The following is a 17,224-nucleotide window of genomic DNA, read 5'->3' as shown; positions in this document are numbered from 1 at the left end:
GTGCATCCCCCTTTACTCATTTATCCAATTCCTGATCCCACCCGTGTCCCACCCATATCTGTGCCAAAATGGATCCTTGATGAAGCTTCATCTGCCATGGGATCCATCTCCTCTGCTTTTTGCATGACCATGAGGTGAATCGGGGACTGAGAACTCCAGAGGCAGGAACATCTCTTGGGGAATCTCCCTCCAAGAACCCTCTGTGGGAACCCTGTGGGGTGACCCTGCGTGTTCAGGACAGCGGGGTGATGACCCTTCCAGCCTGACCCACGCTGGGACTCGGCGGTCCTGTGACCTTCGCTGCCACGTCTGGCGTTTGGGATGCTCCCGGAGTGGGTGGGATGGCTTCTTCCTCCCGGCGTCCCTATTTAGCAGCTCGTAAAAGGGATTAATGACAAATGCGCTGGCTGTGCCCAGCATTTCAAAGCGCTCCTGAGTGATGCCCCAAACTCCCGTGCATAAGCAAAGCGGGGGATTAGGGACACGTCGGGGTTTATTGGGGCTCTGAGTTCAGCCGCAGCAATGAATGATCTTTCACGCAGTGATTGGTCACCGTCTGTCCCTGCAGGTGCCCGGTGGCTCTCCAGGGCACCTTTATTGGTTCCGAGTCCCAATTAGGATGGATGTAATTGCCCCACGTTCCAGTTTGTGTCATGAGGCTTGTCCGCTTGATTCCGTGGTTAGCTGGGGGTTTGCCCCCGCCCCCTGGCCCATGCCTCAGGCACTCTGGACTGTATAAAAGGTCCAAGGGCTCCACAGGTTGCCATCCAGCTCTCTCCACTTGACTCTTCTCATTGATCGTTCTGGTAAGTCCGAGTCCTCCCTCCAGCCTTCCTTCCTCACCTGTGCCTTTCCCAGGGAATCTTCGGATGGGCATTTCCCAAGGAATCTTTGTCCCCGTGCTCCTCCAGCCCTCCCAGGGCAGAGTTCGGATGGTTGGGGCTCTCCCCGTGGACTCAGGTCCCGTGGGAGCCGGCTGATTGGGATGTGGGAGTTTTCCTTCATTCCTATGGGCCGGCAAGAGCCGGGGATGGCGAGGGGAGCAGGGGAGCCAAGGAGCCATTTCAGCTGTGCCAGGGCTTTAGCTGGGAATGCCTGGCACGATCCAGAGCACGTCCTGGGGCAGGGGCTGCAGGTGGGAGAGAGCCAGCAGGGATTTGGGATGAGTCCTTGGCGTGAGCCGTGGCTCTGCCTTGTCTTGCAGCTTTCCCTGCCAAACCAAAGGATGTCCTGCTCCAGCCTGTGTGCCCCTTGTGGGCTGGCCTCCACTTGCCCTCTGGCTGACACCTGCAACGAGCCCTGCGTGAGGCAGTGCCCCGACACCACGGTGGTCATCCAGCCCCCGGTCTCGGTGGTCACCTTCCCCGGGCCCATCCTCAGCTCCTTCCCGCAGCACAGCTCCGTGGGCTCTGCAGGAGCTCCCTACGTCGGAGGCGGCTCCGGTGGCTCCTATGGGGGCCGTGGGGGCTATGGGGGCTATGGAGGCCACGGGGGCTATGGTGGCTACGGGGGCTATGGGGGTTATGGGGGCTATGGGGGCTGTGGGGGCTATGGTGGGGGCTATGGTGGTGGCTATGGAGGTTATGGTGGCTGTGGGGGCTATGGGGGCTATGGCCGCGGTTCCAGGTCCTATGGAGGAGGCTGCGGCTCGTGCTAAACCCCAAATCCCCCCGGAGCTCGGAGCTGCCTCCGCCCGCGGGCTCCAGCAGCAGCCCCTCGTGTCTTCTGCCGCCTGAGCCAGGATGAAGCTGCAGCCCCTGCTCAGGGCCGGCCCAGCAGCCCCGGGAGCTGCGGGGTCCCTGTCACCTGCACGGTGACCCCACAGAGCCTCGGCCGGCGCCTTTGGGGCTCCCAGCGCTGCCTCCTGAAGCTGCCCCCTCTCTGCCATCCCAGCCAGCTGTGCTGAGCCTCGGCTGAGGCTCTGCCCTGCTCTGCCCGGCTCCGAGGCCCCCGGCCCGCCCTGGCAAGGGGAATCTCTGGGCTGGAGCCCTGCCTTGGGCCTCGCTGCTGCTTTAGGATTTTTGTGTTTCCAGTGCGTTGTTGCTGCGCTGGTTTGTCTCTCGCTGCTTGTGACCTTTTTCATCCACAATAAAGAATCTGCATTGCATGAATGATTTCTTTTGTTGTGGATTTCTTCATCCTGTCCTTAAATGGGTCTCTAACTCGGCAGCCGTGTGAGATGTCCGGTCATGGAATCACTGGATGGTTTGGGTTGGAGAAGACCTTAAAACTCATTCTGTTCCACACAGGGACACCTTCCACTATCCCAGACTGCTCCAAGCCCTGTCCAACCTGGCCTTGGGCACTTTCTGAGACGGAGCAGCCCAGGGTTCTTTGAGAAATCCATTCCAGGGCCTCCCCACCGTCACAGGGAAGAATTTATCTCCAAAATCCCATCTAAACCCCCTCCCCGACAGTCTGAGCCCATTCCCCGTGCCCTGGCACTCCATCCCTTGGGAATTGTCTCTCCCCGCCTTCCTTGTGGCCCCTTCAGGTCCTGCCAGGCCACAGTGAGGTCACCTCAGAGCTCCCCCTTCTCCAAAAGGAGCAATCCCAATTCTCCCAGCCTTTCCTCCATCCCTTGGATCCTCCTGGAGCCTCCTCTGGGCTCTCTCCAGCAGCTCCAGCTCCTCCCGGGGCGGGGATCCAGGGCTGGGGCAGCTCTGCAGGTGGGGTCTCACCTGAGCGGGGCTGAATCCCCCCTCCCCTGCTGCCCACGCTGGGGGCTTAGCCCGGGACACCCCCAAATCCTTCTCCCGGGGCTGCTCCAGCTGCTCCAGCCCATCCTGGATCCATCCTGGGGGTCTCCCCGATCCCTGTGCAGCTCTTTGGCCACGTTAACCCTCCTGAGATGGGAATTCACCACAACCACTCGTGGCAGGTCAGTGCCCAGCACCCTCGGGGAGAAGAATTTCCCACCCAAACCTCCCTTTACAAGTGATAAAGGAAAACAGAAAATGTATTTTGGTACAGAACATTTATTTGGAAAGAGAAGCTTTCCTACAATCGTGGAACAAAACTGTACAGGGTACAAAAAGCATCGTTCAGCGAGGCTCTGGCAAATCTCCCGCATCCAGGCGAGGCTGCCTGTAAAAACGGGGAATTTCCCTCTTTGGCAGCCTTGCCGTGTGCAATTCCGAGCGTTTTAAGTCACCTCTCTAAGCTCAGCGCCAGTAAAAAATCCGGGATAAGCCAAAGCACGGCGGGAGCAGATGGACTGCGCTGGAAAACTGCGGGAGAAGAGCTCTAAACTAAGGGGGAAAAAAAACCCGCGAGGAATTGCGACACGAGCCTGCCTCTCCCGGGGGGCTCCTCTCAGGAGGAGCCGGAGCAGCCCCGCAGCTCCAACCCCAAAGGACAGCTGGAATGACATCTGGAATGACATCTGGAATGACATCTGGAATGACAGCTGGAATTTCCCCCGCCAGGCTCAGTACGTCCAGCGCTTCCCGGAGCGGTAGGAATTGCAGGGATGAGTCCATTGCGAGGAGTAGGTGTAGGAATATTTGGGGGCGCAGCGCGGCTCGGGACGGGCCAGCACCGGCGCTGCCACTTTGTCCCCCGCCGCCTCCAGCCTGGCGGTGACCTCGGCTGGCAGAGCTGCCGGGGACTCGCCCAGGGCCACCTCCGAGGGCTCCGAGGCTCCCACCACGGTTTGCTGCGGGTACGTGGTGAGGATGGGCCCCGGGAAGGTGACCACCACGGGCGGGGGGTAGATGATGACCCGCGAGTCGCCGCAGGTCACCACGCAGGGCTCGTTGGTGCTGCTGGCCAGAGGCTGGGGGCACTTGGGCTCGCAGGGGGTGGCACAGGACAGCTGGGTGGAAGCCATCGCCGGGGGAGAGCCTGCAATGCATTGGCGGAGTTAAAAAAGCACAAAAAAACCAAACCGAAGCTCCAGAAACGAAATCCACAACTCCTCGCATCTCTCGATAATCGACATTTGTCTCTCACTGGTTTCCAGAAGTAATCGGGACATAGGAAATTATTGGTTATTGGCATTTAGCTCTAGGGGGAGCTAAAATCGAGATAAAAACACGATTTAAACGTTGTTTATTGACATTAAACTCTAGGGGGTGCTTAGCGATAATCGAGATAAAGGCACGAGTTAAACGCCTTTTATTGACATTTTGGGAGTCGTTAGCGATAATCGAGATAAAAACAGGATTTAAACGCCTTTTATTGACATTTTGGGGGTCGTTAGCGATAATCGAGATAAAGGCACGAGCCGAGCGCTTTTTTATTGACTTTTCGTGCTGAGATAACTCGGAAAAAGACAAGAGCTGCGCGCTTGACATTCTGAGAGATAATTCGGGTGAGAACAAGGGTTGATCTCTTGTTTATTGACATTTGGTTCTAAGGTCTCATTAGAGGCAATTGAGATAATTACAGGAATTTCTCTCTTGGCTATTGGAGTTTCGTTTGAAGATCTCGCTCGGGATAATTTAGAAAAAGACATAATTGATCTCTCGATTGTTGATATTTGGCGTTTAGGGATCCTCAGGGATAATTTGGATGCTTTTACTTCCCCGATTTATTCCGAATTCCCTCATTAAACTTTCCCTTTTTGCTCCTCCTCCCTCCTCATTTATATTTATATATTTTATATATATAATAAGAGGAGCAGAGCTCCTCCCCTTTCCTTTCGTGCCGCCCCAAACCCTCCCGGCCCTTTGGAGGAATTCCCAAGGACGCGCTGGAACTCGTTCCCACAGCTCCTCTGTTCCTCCCACGCGGGGGAAAAAAACCCAAAAAATCTGGATTTTCCACGTATTTCAGCGTGGAATAATCAGCTTAGCACCCTGATTAATTTTAGTGTTATTTTCCTTGCAGATTCCTGTTGTTTTCAGGCAGGAAAATATTCTGCTAAAACACAGGGGAAAAAAAAAACCCCAAAAGGCTGAGAATAAGTGGGAGTGTTAAGCGCTCGTTTAATGAAAGAAACACATAATTAAAATATTTATATAATATAATATATATTAAAATATTTATATAGCGATATAGTCAACCCAAATAAGAAAATGACAGTCTCACCTAGGGGAAATTTATTCAATAATGTTTATTTCTGCAGGTTAAATCCCCACATAAAAGCCTGGTGTAGCGTCAGAATAATTTTTTAAGTTAATAAATGAAATTTATCCTTCTGATAATTAAAAAACAAAGGAAGAAAACCCGAAACCACCCATGCAGGGCATTTTCCTCCAAATTCCCTCGAGTTAGAACGCAGCACTGACCTACAGAAATGCTGTGTTTAATCTCTGCAAAAGCGCTTTAGAATTTTAAATCAGTTTTAAGAGTTAGAAATGAAAGTTATTGGCACAGTTATGTTAATAGTCTGTAATCATGGCTTGGTGTAACTCGATGTGGCTCCAATTAAATTAAGGATGGGCTGATCCAAACGACGGCAGAGCTGCACCGAGCTCACTTCCAAGCAGGATTTTCCACATTTTTCCATGAATTCTGCCCCCCCGGATCTTGCCATCAAACCCACCCTAAATCCTGCCACACAATCAAACACGAAATTAAGTCCATTCTCAAAAGTTCCCCAAATATATCTATATATAGATATATAGATATATAGCTATATAGATAGATATTGATACATATGTATCTCTATATCTATATATATATAGATATATATATAGATATATATATAGATATATATATTAAAAATTTATTTTTTCCCCCCAGAATTAAGAGTCTGAATTCCCTCATTCTCCCATAAATCCAAACGCCCTGGAAAGGCCCCGCTTTGCTTTTTGCACCCTTTGCCCAGCACGAAAAGCGCTCCTAAACCCCTCAGAGACCGAATATTTAGGCAGGGCTCATCCCCGATTTTAAGGAGAAATCCACGCCAAAGCAGAAGGAAACTCGAGGTTTTTAGAGCCGGGGAATCCAAACTTACTCAGAGAGGCGGAGAGAAGGAGTCGGGAGAGGCAGTGAGAAAATCCCGGCGTGGAGAGGGATTTTATATCCTCCCCTGGATGGCCGGGGGCGGCTGAGCCACCCTTTGTGCAAAGCGATTTAATTACTCGGGAGCAGAGCCCGGTGCAGGGATCGCTCCTGGAGTCGCAGGAATTGTTTTGCTCGCTGTTTATGATTATCTAAAGCCGCGTTGGGCAATAACCCCAAAAATGCAGATGGGAACCCGCCAGGTCTTTTCATCTCGGAATTTCCTGCTTTTCCCCTCCTGGTTTTCATTAAGAGGTGAAAACGCACCGAGAATTAATGAGGTTTTTTTAGCTTATCTCGGCTAAAAAGCGCACAGGGAATCTTGGAGTGGCAAGATGATTTTCCTCATGGAAGCAAAACCTCTGACACCGGGAATTGTGTCCGTGCCTCGTTTAAAAGCTGGAAAATCAGGGATTCCTCTCCACAACCCTGATGGGATTTATGCGCTCCTAAAATCAGGGGTGCAAATCTAAAGAGCAAAGCTCGGGGTTATCTTTGGAATAAAAACGAAGCCCTTCATGAATTATGCCAGCTGTGAAGTTTGAAATGAGGAGTTTGATGAAACACTTTCCATAATTTATTCTTTGTGAGGTCACAGCAGCCCGGGTCCTCTGGGATGTCATTACCACGAAATGATTTCCCTGGGTGACAAACTCGCAGGGGTTTTGAGATCGTCTTTGAAATCTCATTTTTTCTGATGTCTCCGGAATATTCCCGATAAGCTCCAAAGCCCTGCGGGATCTCTGGAGGTGCCTCATAAAATCAGAATAATTCCTGGCATGGCACAAACGCCGGGATGGTTTTACCTCGTTTCAATGCGGGCATTTCCATGCGCAAAGCTTCCCTCGGGAGGGAAGAGGGAGCGAAAATGGAAAAAAAGGGGGTGCAGAGCACCGGGATTTTGGGGAAGTCCTCCCAGGGATCGTGTGGATCCTGTTCAACCTTTTAGGATCACATCCCTGGCAGAGGAATCCTCTTTTTTCACCCCCAGGATTTAATCCTAACGAGGTTGGATGGACTTTGTGTATGAGGAGGAGCCCAAAATCCTGCCCCCAAATCGCCCATTTTATTCTCTACGCGGAATTTTCCATGTCTCTGTTATCTCCCTTTGGAATTTCTTGCTCCCCCCGCTTCCATGGAATTCCTGTTCCAGAGCAGGAGAATTAAAGCACGTGGAGAAAGCGTGGAATTCACCCCCTGGAAAGGATTCCGGATCTCCTCAGCTGATCCCGCTGGAATTTGGGAAACCCCAACCCAGGGAAGCGAATCCTGCCCGGCAAAATCAGTCCCTGGAGCGCAACTCTGGGATCGGCTCTTCTCCAAACCCCCCGAAAAGCAGAAATCTCGCTCGGGGATTTCTCTTTTCCACCCACGATCTGTGTTGTGCCCCAGTGACTGAACCTGTGGGGCCGGGGATGGATTCGGACCGAAGGAGGGGAGGTTTAGGTGGGAAATCGGGAAGGAATTGCTCCCTGGGAGGCCCTGGCACAGCTTTTCCAGGGAATTCATGGGAAAATCCACTCTCAAAACTTCCAGATTTTTATTTTTTTTTTCTGAATTAAGAGACTGAAATCCTTCATTCTCCCAAAAATCCAAACGCCCTGGAAAAGCCCCCGCTTGGATTTTTTTGCGCTCTTTACCCGGCACGGAAAGCGCTCCTAAATCCCTCAGAGCCCGGATATTTAGGCAGAGTTCAGCCCCGATTTTAAGGAGAAATCCACCAAAATGAAGAATGTGTCCGAGGCCAGGCTGGAACAAGCCAGAACCGCGGCAAGGGCGGAACTGGGCGAGTTTTAAGGCCCCTTCCAGCCCAAACCATCCCGTGAGTAACAAAGGGAATAAAGAGCGAGCGCAGACTGCAAACCCCACAACACAGAGCTTTAATATCGCCGGGGCCCCATTAATCCTGAATCCTTTTAGAAAATTACATCCTTGCGCAGGGCAGGGGCAGCTTTAATGATGGTTAATTTGATTTTTTGTGCCCGAACCGGTTCGGCGGGGCTGCAGAGCCGCGGGGTTCGCTGAGTCAGGAGCGCTGCCTCACCAAGGAATAATCAAAGGAGAAGGATTTGGGGTGGGAGCGCGCTGTCCTCACTTCAAAGAATTTCTGCTCGCTGACATCAGCACAAACCTCGGGTCAGCAGTTCTGGGCACGAGGAGCTCCGCCATGCTGTAATTAATGATAATTAACGCGTCCCCGCGCTATCAGCAGCTCTGATTTCGCCCAGCGCCGGTGAAAGTTGGAGAAGCCCAAAATCCGAGCCCAAGGAGCCGCGCAGTGACCGCGGTTGATCTCGGGTTGCCCAAGAGCGGCTCCCGGGGTGGGGAGAAATCCCCAAATTGGCCCAGGGAGGAGATTCCGGGATTTTGTGGAACACGCCCAGGGTGTCTCATCCCCAAAATCCTCCCCGATCCCAATTTCCAGCTGCAGGGGGAGGACAAAACTGCGGCTCCTGCATCAAAGCATCCCTGGGGAGGCGGCGAGGAGCTTCTCCAAAAAATATCTGCCCGGCTCAGGAGAGCTGAGCCTTTTCTGGAGGATTTTTGGTTGATAAAAAAGGGATTTTTTTTTCTTTTAGCTGGGGGATATTGAGGTTCACTGGGGTTTTTTAGTTTCGAGGGCTTCACAGAGCAGCCAAACCCCCTAAATTCAGCAGTGGCACCCTGGAATTCCGCGTTGTGTTCAGTTCTAGCTGGGATTAAATCAGATTTTCAATCCTAAAAAGATGAATTTCCATCCTAAAGAGATCTTAAAAAGGATACATTAGGGGAATTAAATGTTGGAGGAGCACAAAAGGGAAAGGGAGAGAAGGGAGGAGGCAGAAAGAAAACATCTCCCACAACAAGTGAGCTGTTCTGAGGTATAGATAAAATAGAATAAATAGAAATATGAGCTAAAAATAAATATAATTATTCTAGAAATAAATATATAAATATATACATATATAAATACATATTTAAATACATATTATAAATAATATAATTATTATACAAGTGTTATATGAATATATATAAATGATACGCATGTATAAATATTATGCATAAATATTGTGCATAAATATTGTAGGTTTATATACTAATAAATTAATATATATATAAAAATATATATACAATTATATTTTATATATTATGTATATAAAATATAATATACAAATTATATATCTATATATAAATTAAAATATATCTTAAAATATAGATATGTAATTTTTATATATATATTAAAAAATGGAAATGCCGGGTTGGCAAAGGAAGCAAATTCAATTCTATAAATGATATAAAATCTGCTCAGAGCACACCTTTATTATGTTTGGGTTTTTTTTAAATTAACCCCGGTTTTTGGTGTTTGGGTTGAGTTCCTTGGGTGATTTGCGTCTCCCTCTGCTTGCCCCAGGTGGCACTGCACAACCTGCCTCAGTTTCCCCGCAAAGCCCGAGAGTTTTCCTGTCTCAGCCGCCCCAGGGATGATCCCAGATCATTCCCGGGATAACCCGAGCCGGGAGAAGCGGCAGGAGGAGCTCTCGGCACCATCAGGGATGGGCAAAAATAAAAGGCCGAGATGTCAAGGCCCGAACGTCTCTGATTTGTGATGTGGGGCCTGAAAATGCTGTGCTGCCTTCCCAAAATTCCTTGGAATTATTCCCAAAATTCTTTGGGTTTATTCCCACTCAGTTTTGAGATTATTCCTGTTCGTGTTTGGAATTATTCCCACTAGGTTTTGGAATTATTCCCACTGGGTTTTGGAATTATTCTCATTCAGTTCTGGAATTATTACTGCCGGGTTTTGGAATTATTCCCACTGGGTTTTGGAATTATTCCCATTCAGTTTTGGAATTATTCCCACTGGGTTCTTGAATTATTCCCACTATGTTTTGGAATTATTCCCATTCAGTTCTGGAATTATTCCCACTATGTTTTGTAATTATTCCCATTCAGTTCTGGAATTATTCCCATTCAGTTCTGGAATTATTCCCGCCTGCCTTTGGAGCGTTTCCCACCCGGCTCCCATCCAGCAGGATGGATTTACCGGGCCAACCCCACATTTTCCAGGCGGGTTTGGGGCAGGGAAATCCGGAGCTGTTTGATGGGAGGGAACCCCAGGAATGTCAGCAGAGGATGCGGGAGGAGGAGCCGGGGATTTTTGGCCACCTCTGGGGTGTGGCAGCTGCTCCGGGTCACCCCCTGCTCCTCCCGGGGGACAAATCCCGGCCTCTGCTGCCACCAGCCCGCCCGGGGGGGCTGAATTCATGGAAACCCAAATACTCGGGGCTTGGAGTATTAATGAAGAGTCCTTAATGAAGTTTTTAATTAATTTAGTGATGTTATCGCCTGCTGTTTGGTGTTATTTGCCCGTAATATGTAATATTTATATTTATTTATTTACACATCGCAGATTGTCCTTGCCATAATAACAGATAAATTTATTTATATATGTAATATTTATAGTTACTTTTTTACACGTTGCAGATTGTCCTTGCCCACAACATATAGTATTTATAATTATTTCTTTGCAGATTGTCCTTGCCTGTAAAATGTAACATTTATATTTATTTCTTTCACACATTGCAAATGTGTCCTTGCCCTTGCCAAAATAATAATAATAATAATAATAATAATAATAATAATAATAATAATAATTACAATTACTAATACCAATACCAATACCAATACCAATACTAATACTAATACTAATACTACTAATACTACTAATAATACTAATACTAGTACTACTACTACCAATAATAATAATAATTTCTTTCACACATCGCAGATTGTCCTTGCTCTTGCCATAATAATATATTTATATTTATTTCTAATATATAATATTTATATTTATTTCTTTCTCACGTTGCAGATTGTCCTTGCCCAACCTGTCCCAGCTTGGTGCCCCAGGGAGGTGACAGTGCCCAGGTCCTGCCTGTACACGCTTGGCCCAGGATTTTGTCCTATTTTTCTTTGGGAACAGCCTTGTGAGTCGGCTGGAAAATTCATTCCAGGGCTTCAATTAATTAAAAAAAATTAAAAATCTGTTTTATTTTGCTCAGGTCAGCAGCATTTCACCCCAAAATCCAGGCTGGATAAACTCTGGGCAGAATCTCATGGATTTTGGGTGGTGGTTTGGTCAGTTCTGCTGTGCGAGGTGTTGAGCCTCAGGAAAAGGTCCCAAAGTCACTTCTAGGACCCAAAAAAGTTCAAAATCAAAAGCAGAGAAGAAAGAAATACTTACTTATTTCACACACTGCAGGTTGTCCTTACCCACAATATATAAATTTATATTAATTTCTAATATATAATATTTATATTTCTTTCACACGTTGCAGATTGTCCTTGCCCACAATATATAATATGTAATATTTATATTTATTTCTGATATATAATATTTATATTTATTTCTTTCTTGTATTTATAAGAAATTGAGTTATTTATATTTATTTATTTCCAATCAGTGCTGGACTGGCAGGAGAGCGGAGCGGGTTCCAACTGAAAACAGCGGAATTTGGGTTGGATTTGGGAAGAATTCCTCCTTGGGAGGGTGGGAATCCTTGGCTCCATGGATTCTCCATCCCTGGGAGCGTCCCAGGCCAGGGAATGTCCCTATCCATGTCAGAGGGAGTCACTGGATGATTTTTGGGGTCCCTTCCACCCCAAACCATCCTAAAAAAGCAAAACCCAAAAGCGCATCTGCATGACAGTATTTAATGGGAACGAGAAGCTCGATTTACAAGTGCAAAACTCGCTGGGAAGGGATAAAATCAAAGAATTCCAGGAGGCCCCACAACAAATCCCCGTGATTTTCGTAGATTTTAGCAGAAGGATTTTAAAAAGAGATTTTCTTTTTACAATTGCTGAAAATATTTTGATTTTGGTTTCCTTTTTTCCCCCTGGCTGGCATTAAATGAGATAAAGACAGGAAAAGGAGCTGGGAGGGCGTTACAAGGTGGGGCTAAGCGGGAATAAAGCACAGCAAGGACCTACAAATTCCTAATTTTCAGAAATGCCAAGTAGAGCTGATTTATCTGTTTCTTTTTAGATGCTGGGTTAGCAAAATTTACAAATGAAGAGGAATTTGGGTGAAATTTCGTTTTGTAACCCAAGATTTTCAGTCATATTGTTTGGGTGGGTGGGTTTTATAATTTTTTATTTGGAGAGGAATTGATAATAAAACGTCCGTGTTGGCATAAAAAATGAATTTATTGACACACAGCTTTTAGCAAACCAAAAAAAAAAAAAAAAAAAAAAAAAAAAAAAGAAAAGAGATCTGTTTTTTAAAATCTGGTTTTCTTGGAAAATTCTGGGCTTTGGTTCGTCCTAATTTGGAATGAAGTCAATAGAGAAATTTCAGTTTTCTTGTAGTTTGGAAATTCTAGTCCTCGGGCAGGTCTAGTGCCAGGAATCCCTGGATTTATGGGCTCCATGGGAAGCTCGGGAGCTCGGCACTTCTACAATCCATTATCCATAAACTCTAGTCGGGCTCTGTCTGACTGCTCAGTTGTGCTTTTCAGTCTATCCACAGATATCCAGGCAGGGTTTAGGTTGGCCTGCAAGTTCCACAACAAAACAGCTGGGATAAGTGAGGAGGAAAAGGATTAAAATCCCCCCAAAAAGAGAACCCGGCGCCAACAGCTGAGCCCAAAGCCAACCTACCCCCAAACCCATGGAATCCCTGGGAGCCCAGGAAGTTCCTGATGTCCAGCAGGCCCCTGGAGCCCACCAAGCTCTGCTGGGGGAAGGTGGTCAGGGTGGGCCCGGGGTAGATGACGGAGTAGGGGGGCAAATAGGGCTTCACGATGTCCACCACGGTGTCGGGGTACTTGATGACACAGGTGTCATTGCAGGTCATGGCGAAGGGCTCGGGGCACGCCAGGCCCACGGGGAGACAGCGCTCGTGGAAGGGAGACATGGGGCAGAGCTGGGAATGAGAGCGAAAAGAGGGGAAAATGAGCAAAAAAGACATCCTCGGTGAGGTTAAATTGTGTTAAATTGTAGTATAATAGTGATATTGTAGTGTATATATATATATATATATATATATATATATATATATATATATATTAGTGTGTGTATATATATATTATAGTATATATATTATATATATTATATATATTATATATATTATATATATTATAGTGTATTATATTAATATAGAACATATATTATGTATTATAGTATATTATACTAATACAGTATATTAGAGTAATAGTAATACTATAGCAATAGTAACATTATAGTATATATATTATATACTATGTTATATATAGTATATATAATATACTATATTATATATAGTATACCATATATAGATATACTAAATATATATAGTATAGCTATAGATATATAGATATAGCATATGTTATAGTATATATATTATAGTATATTATACTAATATAGTATAATATAGTAATATAGTAATACACTATATAGTATATTACTATATAGTAATAATGTATATTACTGTATAGTAATATATAGTAACATTATATTATAGTATATATATAATAGATACACTATATATAATATATATATGTTATAGTATATATATATAGCATATTGTACTAATAGTATAATGTTTTAGCAATAGTAACATTATAGTATAAGTATGTAAATAGTAACGTGGTTGCGGGGGTTTACGGCAAATTGGGAATTACAAAGAGCTCAGGTGGGAGTTGAATCTGTCCAGTTTATTTTTCCAACCAGGAAATCTTCCTGATCGAAATTCCTGGTTTTCAATATGATATTTTTTTGGACCATCAGCATTTTAACCCCAAAAAGTTTTTATGCTGTCGCTTCTCTTCCCAGGATTTTCGCTGTGCCCATCCCGCTCCTGCTGCCAGGGGAAGCCCTGCTGGAAACCACAACTCCCAACTCAATCCCTGATTTTTCAGCTCGGGTTTTAATCCTCATTTAAATCCCAAATGTGGAGGCTGGAGCTCGCTGCCTCCTCCCACCCGGTTCCAAGTGGAGCAGTGAGATCCAGGCCGGAGATCCGCCCATATTTTATGGGTCTCATTATGGATCAGATGAATATTTGGAATCCCAGAGCACTTTAAGCCCAGCCTGATAACGAGGCCAGGTTTTTTTTTCTGGGCATTAATTACGGAATAATTAATTAATTTATACAGGCCATGCTTGCCCTGGATTGTGCCCACACGGATTGGGCAAGGAAGACACGGAGGAAAAAGGGATGGTTTTCCTCATTTTCCTCATTTTACCTCTGTGAAGCTGTTGGGGTAAAAAATAAGGTCTGGAAGAGGGAGGACTTGAAATGATTTCCTAAATAAGTCCCCACTTCACCCCAGGAATCCGTGGGGGAGACAAAATCCAGGGGGGATTTTTCACGTCTCCACTTGAACATCTCATTTTAACCTTCCCAGTCCACAGAGAATTCTGAGTCTTTTTTTCCCAGCTGATTCAAGTCCAATCTCCTTAGACTTGAAGGTGAGGAAAAGGCAAGCACGGAGTATTTATTTTTCCAGCTGGAAAGCTGGACCTGGAATGGCTGATTTTGGCTTTGGGAAAAAGAAGATTGGGATCTTCGAGTGATTCCACACAATTTGTAAGAGCTCATCCCAGAATTGGATGTTTCATCTACATTTGGAATTTAAAATTCTAAATGTATTTTAACCCAAGCCAGCAATAAAGTGGATTTTGAGTAAGGAAAAATCTGTGTTCTGCTCTCTGTAGGATTGGGAAAATATTTAGGGCGAGTTCTCCAACTTAAAGGACACCGGAGCCTCCTAGAAAACAGCTGAGGGTGAGAACATCGTAGAAATTAAATTTTAAATGATCATTTCTTTAATGACACCGAGTCTTTAGAATATGAAAAGAGCACCAGGGAATTATTGAGACTCTTTAGGATTCAGAGGGAGTTTTCTGAGCTCTCCCCTCTGAAGTGCAAAACCTCAATTAACTCCAAACTAAAGGATAATAGAAAGGCTCTTTCTGGAAAAAAAAACCAACCCCTTGTCCTTTCACACCCTCGCCCTGACATTTGATATTCAGATAGCAACAATAATAATAAATATTAATAATAAAAATAGATTTAAAATTCAATAATTGATTCAAAATTGACTTACCCGGATCACCCAAGGAGGAGAGGAAAAGAAAAGTGATTAGGGAGGCTTCTACGTAGCAAATGCTTTTATACACGTCCCTAAAGCGCCTGGAGGATGTGACACCCTCTTTGCATGAAGTCTTAATTAGTTGCAAAACAAACTTTGCAGCCTGCATAACTTCTGCGAGTAATGAAACTGTTTTGCTCCCTGTTTGTGTTTGCTCCCTCCCGGAGCGTGCTACGCCCTCCAGGCAGGATTCACTTTGCCCTTTCAAGGGCCAAAAAAAGGGCTCGATCTGCTGCTAATTAACCACATTTCAGTTATTTCTGGGCCTGATCAAGGGTTATTTTATTTGCATTGCGTTTTTCCTCTCAGGTTCTGTGAAAGGGAGCTGCAGCGACATCATTTCCTATCGGGGAACAGCATTATTTTTATAATTTCCCGGCACAGATGCGATTATTTTATTGCAAAAACACTCCCAGGGGGCATCAATTGTACCCCTAGACAGCCGGACAACCATAAGGAGAAAATCTAAATGCACAATCCCATAATTCTCAGTAACTTCCACGAATTCTCAATAAATCTTTAATTTAATTTATTTTTTTTAAAGAACGTCGAACGGGGGTGACCCCGAGGAGAAAGCTCAGCCTTATCTCCCATCTGCTCCTCGCAAATCCAGGGATGGGGATGAGGTGGAGCAGTTGGATTTGACCCCAGTGAGATTAAAGGCACCCAAATCCCAACCACCACTTCTGGCTCCTGACTCAAGGCGAAGTCACGAGGGCTTGGTTTTGTTCCTTGGGGCTTTTTTTTTTTTTCCCCCCCAGTTTTTGGGTTGGAAAGGATAAAACCGGCAAGGCGAAGGTTGGAACCAATCCAGGTTTTCTTGGGACAAAATTAAGGGGGACAAAAGTAGATAAGAAATTGTTCTGTCCTGATGAAAACTTAATTTGTCACGAATTAGAGATGTGACTTTAATATGAAACCATTAAAATACATAATAATGGGGGTGGGTAGTTTATCAACATTTTTTTTGAGTGAGCCAGACATGGATTTAAAAGGTTTTAATTAAGATTTTAAAGAGGAAATAGATGACAGAAAAATCATAATAAAGAGACAAATTAGGCTTCCCACAGGAAGAGATTTGTGCAGCCAGGAACGTTTTGGAATAACAGTCCCCAGAGAGTTTTATTTATTTACTACATAAAAGGTGTCCTTAATTTAAATCCTATTGGAATACCGGGATGGGGCTCACTTAAATATTTGGGGACACCCTTAAAAGCAAAATTCCACCTCTGTAGTGCCTCCCTGATGCCCAAATCTGCATAAATCGCTCGGGATCAGCCCAAACCCTTTTGTTCCCAGCTGCCCACAAATGCTTTTGCCTTAGGACCCCTCTGAGGCTGCAGATAATTTAAGATAATTTATCTTTAAAAAGATAATTTATGCTGGGAGGGAAAATTGAGAGTAAATAATAATTAGGAACAAAGGGAAGCAGCTCAACTTCCTGGCACCTCGCTTGGAATATGAACCCTGGGAAAGAGGAATGTGAAGTGTGGATGTCCCATCCCTGCAAGTGTCCAAGGCAGGTGGGAATGTCCCAAGATTTAACTCTAATTAACCTGCCTGAGGTTATATGAAAGCTGTTCCGCAGGATTAATTCAGCTGAAATGTCATTTATGAAGCTATAAAGGGGCACTAATGCATGTATCTATATTTTCATATTTATTTTTATCTTTTTAAATTCTGAAATTTTAAAATATTTTTCATTTTTATATTCCTATATTTCTATATACTTACATAATACATCTATATAGTTATATTCTATATTTTTATATTTTTATATTTTTATATTTTTATTTCTGTATTTCTATATTTTTGGGGGCTTGCATTTTTATATTTTATTTTCTTTCGGAATCCCCAGACACTGCTCAGTGCTCCGTGTTCATCCCATCCCCTTTTTCCAGCCCCTTGTGCTGCAGAACATTTTGGGATTCCTGGGGATTTCTGCTTCCTCTGCATTTTGGGACCCTCTATAAAGAAATATATATATATATATATATATATATATATATATATATATATATATATATATATATATATATATAAATAACATAAAAATAATAAAAATAAAAGCTCCTTTGCCCTTCCCTCGCAGCCGGATTTTCCGTCGCCTTTGGCAGATTTTAATTCCAGTTATTATCTGGGTTTAGCAGGGAATC

The 17,224-nt window shown here is 45.0% G+C and overlaps 3 protein-coding genes across 4 annotated transcripts; 1 reads left to right on the top strand and 2 right to left on the bottom strand.

Moving 5' to 3' along the window:
• The first annotated feature begins 1,225 nt into the window (after positions 1–1,225).
• LOC111939521 (claw keratin-like) lies at positions 1,226–1,993 on the top strand. 2 transcript variants are annotated; one of them, XM_086866085.1, is made up of 2 exons: positions 1,226–1,538; positions 1,581–1,993. In XM_086866085.1, the coding sequence occupies exons 1-2, from the start codon at positions 1,226–1,228 to the stop codon at positions 1,655–1,657; spliced, it is 390 nt and encodes a 129-aa protein (XP_086722211.1). In that variant the 3' UTR covers positions 1,658–1,993. The 2 variants fall into 2 exon arrangements, with proteins under 2 accessions (XP_086722211.1, XP_023797562.2); XM_023941794.2 differs by having other exon boundaries at positions 1,226–1,993.
• A 969-nt stretch (positions 1,994–2,962) lies between these two features.
• Positions 2,963–6,070, bottom strand: LOC111939587 (uncharacterized). Its single transcript, XM_023941870.2, has 2 exons — positions 5,906–6,070; positions 2,963–3,846 (listed from the first exon to the last, which is right to left on the bottom strand). Exon 2 carries the CDS (start codon positions 3,830–3,832, stop codon positions 3,431–3,433), a length of 402 nt encoding a protein of 133 aa, XP_023797638.1. The 5' UTR covers positions 3,833–3,846; positions 5,906–6,070; the 3' UTR covers positions 2,963–3,430.
• A 5,562-nt stretch (positions 6,071–11,632) lies between these two features.
• On the bottom strand, positions 11,633–15,054 carry LOC111939429 (scale keratin-like). The gene is made up of 3 exons (XM_023941629.2): positions 15,024–15,054; positions 12,595–12,859; positions 11,633–12,488 (listed from the first exon to the last, which is right to left on the bottom strand). The coding sequence occupies exons 2-3, from the start codon at positions 12,848–12,850 to the stop codon at positions 12,454–12,456; spliced, it is 291 nt and encodes a 96-aa protein (XP_023797397.1). The 5' UTR covers positions 12,851–12,859; positions 15,024–15,054; the 3' UTR covers positions 11,633–12,453.
• Between the last annotated feature and the right edge of the window lie 2,170 nt (positions 15,055–17,224).

Source organism: Cyanistes caeruleus, chromosome 30, assembly GCF_971803275.1.
Source record: "Cyanistes caeruleus chromosome 30, bCyaCae1.hap1.1, whole genome shotgun sequence".
In the NCBI taxonomy this organism is placed as follows: domain Eukaryota; kingdom Metazoa; phylum Chordata; class Aves; order Passeriformes; family Paridae; genus Cyanistes; species Cyanistes caeruleus.
This window is presented reverse-complemented; position numbering and strand designations above follow the sequence as displayed.

Excerpts from the sequence above, each read along its gene's own strand:
- LOC111939587 (XM_023941870.2), bottom strand. The coding sequence starts at position 3,832 with ATGGCTTCCACCCAGCTGTCCTGTGCCACCCCCTGCGAGCCCAAGTGC.
- LOC111939429 (XM_023941629.2), bottom strand. The coding sequence starts at position 12,850 with ATGTCTCCCTTCCACGAGCGCTGTCTCCCCGTGGGCCTGGCGTGCCCC. Across the intron at positions 12,489-12,594 it reads GGGATTCCATGGGTTTGGGG|GCCAACCTAAACCCTGCCTG; the intron begins GTAGGTTGGCTT and ends TGGAACTTGCAG.
- LOC111939521 (XM_023941794.2), top strand. The coding sequence starts at position 1,226 with ATGTCCTGCTCCAGCCTGTGTGCCCCTTGTGGGCTGGCCTCCACTTGC.